At 31.8% G+C, this 10,258-nt stretch overlaps 1 protein-coding gene across 8 annotated transcripts in view; it reads left to right on the top strand.

Annotated features, from left to right (window-relative positions):
* The window catches only part of per (period circadian regulator), a 39,224-nt gene that overhangs the window by 3,496 nt on the left and 25,470 nt on the right, over positions 1 to 10,258 (top strand). For 7 of the 8 annotated variants that reach the window (XM_018522723.1, XM_018522722.1, XM_018522717.1 and 4 more), the window contains exon 2: positions 7,534 to 7,617. In XM_018522723.1, coding sequence (XP_018378225.1) covers positions 7,534 to 7,617 — 84 coding nt within the window. The remainder of the gene's footprint in view (positions 1 to 7,533; positions 7,618 to 10,258) is intronic. The other variant, XM_018522719.1, reaches the window with a different exon arrangement.

The following is a 10,258-nucleotide window of genomic DNA, read 5'->3' as shown; positions in this document are numbered from 1 at the left end:
ATGTTCGTATATAATAAAATTATTGCTTTAAAAAAATAAATATATATATATATAAATGTAATAATTCTATACTGTATGTATATATGTATATACAGGATGTCTCACAACTACCGAATTTCCTCTTAAAGATATATTCTTGAAGTAATTTTGAGACGAAAATCCTAATACAAAAATGTCGAGATTGGTAGTTGCGAGACACCCTGTATATATAATATATATTATTTTTTTAAAACAATAATTTTCTTGCGTTCAATTTGCAAAGTTTCAAGTAAGAAATCTTCCAGTAACAATTACGAGCATAATAATATTTAAAGAATATAAAGAATACGAGCATAATAATATTTAAAGAATATAAAGAATACGAGCATAATAATATACAAAGAATAATAATATTCTAAGAACACATGTGAGCAGCGAGATTATTAATAAAGTTCATTGTTTCTTATTTTTATCCACTTAGTTTGTTCACCTCCTCTTTGCTCAGAATAACGGATCCGAACATAAGCCGTATTAAATATACCTGGCACTGCAATACCAAATATAATTTATTTATTGTCACGTGCTTATATGTATAATCAGAATCACCGGTCTAATATTGTCTGGCTTCTACCATACGTGTGTTATTCGCAATGTTATCCTAACCATCCGTTCTTCTTTAATGCATAGATTGATTATCATGTTAAATATCAAACTGGATTTGAAAGGTCTGAAATACAAAAAGAGAAGAAAAATATAATATGATAAATTCATATAAATTTTTGCATCACTTTTGGTATCCTATGAGACACTTGACAAATTATATTAATTTTTTGAGAAAAGTGGAAATGCGTATAATGAATAATATCCTTCGTTTGCAATCTATATCTCTCTCTCTCTCTCTCTCTCTCTCTCTCTCTCTCTCTCTCTCTCTCTCTCTCTCTCTTGACACAAGCAAAATTTCACCCTCATTTTTATTCAAATTTTAATTTTTATTTAATAAAGATTTTTACATTTGAATTAAAAAACTACTTGATAATGTAATATAAAGATGTTGAAAAATAACTCTGAATTTTTTTTAAAAGCTTAGAACAGTAAAAAAAATTGAACTAAACAAAGAGGACCCAGATTGCAGACGAAAGAAGTAAAAATATGATTGCAGACAGAGACAAAAATCATCCCTTTTGGAATTTTAAAATATATCACTTTATTCTTACGTTTGATTGTTTAATTAACATTTCCTTAAACCCCACAACACAAAATATAATATATTTAATCACTAAATTAATTAATCATTTTTTGAACACCAATGAGAATAAATTTAATTAGATTATTAGCTTAATTAGCATAAAAATGATTGAATTGTTTGTCAATTGAATAAACGATATTACCACTATGGTTCTGCTCATAATTTGCGTTTCAAGAAAAAAATGTCGGTACTTAGTTTGCAGAATCAGAATCAGATATGTATATACATAGAAATATTTATGCACTAACAATAAGACCCGCTTTGATCGAATATAAAGGTTTTTGTTATCTAATTAAATTTATTCTCATCGATCAAAATTTGTATTATAATTGTTTCATTAATCGCGCATTTTCTAAAGCATCCCTTGCGATTCTTAACATTGACACGCTTTCCTTGCATGACGACGAGAGGCGAACGAATAGAGCAACGCGTGAGAGAGACGGAAACTCGTACACGGTTCGGTTAAGGCTAACCAGTCCTTCTATTCGTGTGAGTGTCCATACGTGTGTGCTGGTTGCATTTCCACGTCCTTTGGTTAACACGACTAGAGAGAAATTGCGAAACCAGCCCGCGCGAAAACAGGTCAAGCGAAAAGGCGACTTTGGCCAAGTCGCGATCATGCACTCGTCCACGTGATTGCAACGCTAGGTATATCATGAAACTGATGCAAATTAGCATGAACCTGTCTCCTCGATTTACGTAGAAATTCTCAAATTGTCCTTTCTCTCATTCGCGAGAGATACATAGAGTATCTGTCCCTATTAGTACGCCTTTGAGTTAGCTAGCTCATTACTGAATTCATTATGGTAGTCTCAATTTTATCTGCTTGAAATCAATATCAGTTTTCAGTATTTCTTTTTTTTATAATATTTTTTTAATCTAAAAATATTAATATTTTATAATATTTATAATAAAAATTAAAAAAGTTTTACTTTCTATTAGTGTGCTCTTCCAAAGGACGATGGTCCTATTAATATTCCCACAATCTGTGTGCCTGTATCTATTATACATTGACTCATTTTAACATATAGTTACTAAAATAGATAATAGATGTAAACTAATTGTTTAAGTTAATATTACATAAATGCATTATTTTAACTGTACTTACAATTTCGATGTACAGTCATAATACAACGCTCTCAGCTCGATACAAGGCATAGGTACTAATAAACACAAGTTTAAAATCTTGCGGTATTACTGCAGAATGCTTTTGTATTTAAACAAGCCATAAAGAAAAGTATATATAACTAGCATAAATAAATAAGAAAACAATTTTGTTTTATTAAATTAAATTATTAATATATATGATATTAAAGATAATATTCTATTTTTTTATTATTAAAGTATAATAAATATTTTTTGAAAGACATGAGAAATTTATGCGAGTTCATATTTCTATCGAGAATGACTCCGTAGATTTGCAACATTTGCAACACGTAACACCGAAACGTGAAAAGACTCGCCAAAGATCAATTCTTGACGGTCAATTTTTTAGCTTGAGTATAGTTTTAGCATTGTCAAATAATGTTTAATTAAAAGCGAATCGTTTAACGTAAATCCAATCATAAATTACGTTAGACTATTTTAAATCCTTACAATTTCAGAACACTAGGTTACTTCATAAGAAAGGAAAAAGACATTTTCGTTCTTCAATTTTGCCAAAAAAATTTCAAGTTGCATAAATTATTATTTTGCATAAGTTATTTGTGTGCAGTCTTATGCCCATTTCCATCAATGTAGATTAATCTCGGTTCAACTTACATTCTTCGTCTTTTTCTAATCTTTAGAACTAGAAAAAGACGAAGAGTAAGTTGAACCGAGATTAAAGTTAATCTACATTGGTAGAAACGGGCATTAGTCAATATTATTTGTGGATGGATTTAGATGGCGACCGTTCGCGAAAATGCCGCGAATGGATCGGGGGATGGAAGTCGCGGATAATAAGCGAATTCTGCATAATTATGCATAATTATCACGCGACACACCGTGGGCGTCATAAATCGATTCTGCACCGAGTTGCATGCGACATGTATGCGCAAATCCCTAGCACGTGCCAGGCACGGTAAACATTAAACAAATCGGCTTTACTGATTGTGGCGCGCGGGATACTATAACGTGACATTTCGCTAGCATGTCTATTTTTGTGCCTTTGTAGACTATTTATGGATCCACGCTAATAATTGGCGTGTATTCTCGTATAGGTACGCGTGTAATTATCTTTCTATAATTATACCATTTTATTAAAATAACGTGACATTCCGCCGGAATGTCTATTTCTGTGCCTATGTAGACTATTTATGGGTCCACGCTAATAATTGGCGTGTATTCTCGTATAGGTACGCGTGTAATTATCTTTCTATAATTATACCATTCTATTAAAATTAGTAACGGAATCTGTGGAACTCGCTTTCGCACAAATTGATACGAAGGGCGTAGAAAATGAAATATTTGCACTCGAAAAGAGAGATAAGAAATTATTTACGATTTGAATAGAGCTACAAATAATAAATGTTAACAAAATTTTAACAAAACTATAGCCAACTCTAACTGGTAAATGATGTTAGGTACACTGAGAGAAAAGTGTACTTAATTTTAATAAATATTTGTTTGAATAATGCTGGTTACTAAATGTAAACATATATTTATTTAATACAAGAGAGACATTAATTTGACTTTATATTTTTTATTTATCAAATATTTATTTTCCTTAAAAAAATGTTATATTAGTACTATTCAAACAATTGAAATTTAATACATTCTTCTTTTAACGTAAATTGTAATTTTGCGTAATTCACGAAAGGTATTATCGTATGTCACATACACTGAGAAAAAATTTCCAGACTTTATTCGTTCAAAATGTAACAAACGGATATTTCCGATAGATTTTGATCGTGTTTATAGGACTGTCCGATGAAATTTTAGGACTATCCGATAAAATATTAGAAAATTTCATCGAACACCTATAAATACGATCAAAATCTATCGGAAATATCCGTTTGTTACATTTTGAACGGATAAAGTCTGGAAATTTTTCTCAGTGTACTTATCAGTAGAAAATGTAACAAAACGAATTAAATAGACGTTTCAATCTTTCAATTTTGGTCCTTTTCAATATAAAATATAAGTCTAAGTTACATGGATAACGCAAATTTCAAGATGATGAATCCCGACAATTTAACTCGTTCTTTTTTATCCAAATGCTAATTCGATAAAGTAAAAACGGTGTCATATACATTGCGTCGATAGATAAAGTCACATCGCTCATCAAATTGTCAGATTTGATGTAAGAGTTTCTCGCGACTCAACGTAAAGGTCTTGTGGTGTCGACCGTCAGAGTTGAAAATTGATTTGAAATCTGACAATTTGATGAGCGATGTGACTTTATCTATCGACGCAATGTATACGACACCGTTTTTACATTATCGAATTGGCATTTGGACAAAGAAGAACGAGCTAAATTATCGGGATTCATCATCTTGAAATTTCCTTTACTCATGTAATTTAGACTTATATTTTATATGACAAGGACCTAAATTGAAGGGTTGAATCGAAGGGTCTATTTAATTCGTTTTATTACATTCACACGAAAATAAAGAGTTTTCTGTGCATCCGAACATCCAATGTAGGCTCTCATGGGCTTTTTTATATTTTTCATGCACTGATAGATTCTTTCGAGCCTCATTTTATATATTTGTTCACATATCTCGAATCTCGGCCAAAACAAAAAAACTCCGTCTATTTATTATACGTGAAAGTGTTTAATTCATTCCAATAACTTACACATACGATTATCTCGTTTTAGCATAACGCCATGCAATCAGGGGCGCAGTCTGAAAATGAGAGGGCTAGTTACCATTCTATTTTCTCGCCTAAGTCTATCTCTCGTCCTGGATAAATCTCAAGTATAATCGGCGAACGGAATCGATAGGCTTCGTTGTGGTGGTGGTCTTCGTTCTCGCAGTATAGTCACGGGGCCGCGAACGTGAAGCGGTGCCTTCTTATGCAATAATTTTTCCGAACAAATGCGGCCGGTCGGTCGATCGGTGACGGCCGGTGAATAATGGGGACAGTGAAAGGTCCGAGAGAGAAACATCATAAAGAGAGAGAGAGCGAGAGAGAGAGAGAGAGGGGCTACACGTAAGGACCGAACGTCACGTTTGCCGAACATGTGATCGAGGGCCTTTTTTCCTATCCGCGACCGGTTGATCGCGAATTCGAATCGCGTGACCGACTTAGTTTATATTACTGAGTATGCCTTTTTACATAAAAAAAACGGTTTTACCAAAGTATCTAAAATTTTTTTAAATACAGATCTAAAAATAATTTTGTGGATCTTCAAAATAATTATGTAGAATATTCGAACTTGATAATTTTTACAGTAATACCGTAAAATATTTTGACATTCTAGCAGTCAGTGCGAACGTTCTATACATACCTAATTATTTTGATGGTCCAACAAAATTATTTTTAGATTATGATATCTAATTAAATTTTTAGATATTTCAGCACAATGCCAATTCTTTCTAAGAACGAGTTGTGTAATATACAAACCGAAGTAATGTGCACCAAACTCGCTCGTTTGTTCATCACTCTTATATAATAGGCTTAGTGACATAATTCTTATAAATGTTAGGTTCTAATTATTAACTTTGTAATTTATATAATTTATACCATGCATACACCGAAAGAATGATTTTACTGAAATATTATCTAAACATTTAGATATTATATATAAATTTGAAAATAATTTTGTTGGGTTATCAAAATTATTATGAATTTCCTGCGTAATTATTTTAATGATCTAACAGAATTATTTTCAAATCTATAATATGTATGTATCTACCTAAATTTTTAGATACCCCAACAAAAAAAGCAAGTATTAATTTAAGTTAAATTCAATTTAAACCAAAATAAGAAATTGTAAAAATCGCTCTAATTTTGGACGTTGCGGATTACTTATGAGCTAAGGCATTCCTGATGCTGACGTTGTGCATAGTTTGTGTCAATTAAGCGATTAGTATAAACTAGGCCGCTTTCCCGAGCGGCCGAGGCCGTTGCGAGATTACTGTGCCGCGATTTTGCAATCATTTCGCACGTTGCATTGCACGTTACCGCGATCGAGTGCAATGGAAGGAATCTCAACTAGGATTCTTACCCGCTCGCAAAATTCAATTATTATAATGCCCATATTAAATTATATAGAGACTGAGATTAAGATTGAATTTAATCAATCAAAAGAAAGAAAATCAATATGAAATTAATTTAATGAATTTTGCTTTGATTGATCAAATTCAATCTTAATCTCAATCTCAATCTTTAGAGTAAGAACGCAAGAATTTGCATTTTTTCGCATTTGGCATAGTTTTTATTATCGTTATATCACGAAATTCACCATCTCGCTTCATCATCATGAGCATAATCAACACCTCGCACGTGGAGAGCATGAGATCTGCGTATTTCCTTTTTTTCCTGGACTTCTGGCATTTACAATCTTCTCCATTTAACTGGCATTTGCATTCGTCATTCATGCTTACTTCTCATTATTATTGTGAATTTCCGCTTGGAATCAATTGGCAATAGGCTTGTTTCTTTTATCTGAACTTCTTGCATGGTTTATCTTCTTTTTTCTCTATGGAGAGGAAAGGAAGAAAAATTAATTATGTACGGAAAGTTTTGTTAAAGTATTTAAAAATTTAGCTAAAGAGATCTGAAAATAATTTTGTTGGACCATCAAAATAATTACTTAAAAATCTCAAGCAGGGAGAGGTTCACTTGCACATTGTGGTAATTGTCCACTGCTAATCAAAGCGACTTCTATGTAGGGAATTAAAAAAATTTTTTTTCTAGCGTTGTAGTTGACTTGTGCGCAATTGGCTAGTGTGCAATTGATACACACTCTCTCAAGCATGATGACAATACAAACGCTTTGACACTTTAGCAACCAGTTTGAGCATAGACCGGAACGGACGTACAATAGAATGATCTGCAAATTGAGCGGAAGTGTTTGTAATTATATACGTCGAAGATGGTAATGCAAGTCAGCTTGCAGTGATTAATTATCAATGGGTGCGTTTAGCAGAAAAAGCAGCTTTGCAACTGTTGTAAAATTCTTTAATATGATTGGTCTTACCCTTAGTTCCTCATTGGATCTATAAATGTATAAATCGATCATATTTAAGAATTTTAAAACTGTTGCAAAGCTACTTTTTCTACTGAACGCAGCCATTGATGCAATGAAAAAAGACTATCTTTTTAAGTGTCGTTTTTAAGAACAAATTAAATTTTTATCGCTTCGTTATCTGTTGCAGCAGCGGCAGCTCGATCTCGAGGAACAGCAATCGTTCTGAGAGCAGCGGTTACTGCGGTAGACGTCCTTCGACCTTCACATCCAGGTAATTCGATTATTGTTTATTAAAATATCGCAGACTTCGAATTTATGAATTCTTTTATGTCTCTGCAAGACAAACTATGCAGATTTTTGTAAGGACTTCCGAAATCGGAGGAGGATACAAATGATAAAATACGGTCGCAATAGGAATTTAAGTTGGATTGAAATTAATTGAAATTAATCTGCCATTAATTGCATGTAACTCCCGGATTGAATGAATGGAGCGTACAAACGTGACACAGAACCATTTAATAACGTGGGGCTATTTAGGGCACCGCGATACAAGCGGATTTATCGCTTTGAACAATCTCCTGGCAGTTTGGTCGACCAGATTGCAAATAGCTGAATGTATTTAGCGCAGCTGATTTACAGAGAAACATATTATCATTGTGAGATATATTTCTTTAAACTGAGGCTGCATTCCGTTGCACGCATAATGCGCTTAAGGTGTCATTTTGTATCACCTTTATTGTTCATAGAGTGTTAAACAAAGATAAAATAATACATGTTGTAAATTATTCAACTCCACTTGTTTTGGTTAAATTAACGACATATTGAGTAGAAGTAGTGGCGATTGATTAATAGCGAAAATGACAAAAAATAATTCAAATTAGACATAATTCGATATTATGAATTTAATAATGAAAGTCGAATAGAAGAAATCAAACTACAGAAACATAAACGAAACTTCCAGTAGGAGGCGAAAATTGAGTTAATGAAATATAAAATTTTACTAGACATATAAAAGCCTCTTAATTTTATTCTTTTAAAAACCTTTTCTTCCCTTCGATTTGATTCCAATTTTTTCTTCGCATCAGGGTTCTCTATCCGTCAACTCTGCTGGCAAAGATGACTAGCAATCATATACGCATCATTCTCTCATCGTCATCGCATAACTGCATTACATATATATGTAAATAAAATGGTTAAAGTCAGTTATAGAGCGAAATAAACGCAGCAGCGACGCTCGTTAACAACGACGCACGTGTTGCGCCGCGTGCCGTTTAAGTATTCGTCAGTCACTCCCGCATATTGTTGCGTAATAGATAATAAAGAGAGATGAGGCGCGATTATAAATGTTACAATAAATGAATATCGATCTCAAAACTCACGGTCAATCGGATGATTAAATTCCGGACAAATTTTCACGAAAAACGTACCATGTAACTGTCATTACGTAATTTCGCTTGCTTGGCAAATGATATCTAAAATGGAATTTCGCGAAACACAATTTCAAGGAAGAGATTTAGATTTAATTATAATAATATAAATTAATCGAGCTCTCAATATCAAAAACAAAATTACAAAATCAATAGGCAACTAAGAGCTAGTGTACACAGTGTTATTAATGTACGTTACAATTCTCCTTTATTCTTCTCCTGTACATATATTTCCAACGTTTTGGCTGCTTTTTTCAGCCATCTTCATGGTATAATATCCTCTTACCGAGAACTTATGGGGTACCGAAAATACACAAACTTGGACACCCATTAAGAACCATAGTTTCAACTATTGACGGCACATTTGTTTTCAGCCTTTTTACACGATATTATTTATAAGAGCATTCCAAAGCTATTTAGTCACATTGAAAACAGCTTTCAGATAGTGAAAAAATTGGAAGGGGTGATTCTTGAACAGGGCATAACATTAATATCACGGATTTTAGGTTTGGACTTACCATTTTATTTTAGATATGTAGACGACATAGCTATGGCTGTACCTCATCAAAAAATTAATGAAATATTAGATGTTTTTAATTCTTTCCATGATAGACTCAAATTCACAGTAGAAATTGGAGGCGATAAACTAAATTAGATAACAACTAAGTACTAGCTCTTAGTTGCCTATTGATTTTGTAATTTTGTTTTTAATTATAATAGCCTATATTTTTTAAAATAAAAATCTGCATGAAAATATTCCACCACGAAAAGATTCTAATTAACGCCGAATGTGATATAATTAAAATGTTTTAGAGTAATCGTATCATACGTTGCCTTATTAATGAAAACTTCGATAGAAAACTAGTCGTCGGCGGAAAACGTATGCGATCAATCGTGTTCGTTTAAAGCATGTTGCAGTCACGCGTAATTATCTCACATTGCGCGTTTTATTTTTGTATGACTTGTGATTCTTGTAAATATGAAAAGTAAGTATCATTTACAGGCATTTATAACTATTATAAGACACTTTTTTAAGTCGCTAGCTAATACGGTCTATATATTGTTATTAACTTAATACCTCCTATAAAATTAACCTACTTAAGATTGATATAATGAAGTTTGTAAAAATATATTAGCATACTAGTATATTTTTTCTAAATAATTAAATGAAATAAAATTATATTAATAATGCAATATAAAATATTTAGATTATATTATACTATATACACACATATATATATATATATATATATGTTTGTGTATTTATATTGAAAAAATATATTAAACTTTAATAAATTATTTGTTTGAATAGTGCCAATCAAATATTTACTAAAGATATATTTATTTAATACAAGAACGTTAATTATTTCTTTTTATTGAACAAATATTTATTAGAATTTTTTCAGAATTTTTTATTAACTTTTTAGTACTGCATTTTCTTATTTTTACCAACATGAGAAAATATGGTATTAAAAAATTCTGAAA

Source organism: Trachymyrmex cornetzi, unplaced genomic scaffold (assembly GCF_001594075.2).
Source record: "Trachymyrmex cornetzi isolate Tcor2-1 unplaced genomic scaffold, Tcor1.1 scaffold138, whole genome shotgun sequence".
In the NCBI taxonomy this organism is placed as follows: Eukaryota; Metazoa; Arthropoda; class Insecta; order Hymenoptera; family Formicidae; genus Trachymyrmex; species Trachymyrmex cornetzi.
The sequence above is the reverse complement of the archived record's forward strand: the minus strand, read 5'-3'. Positions and strand labels throughout refer to the sequence as shown.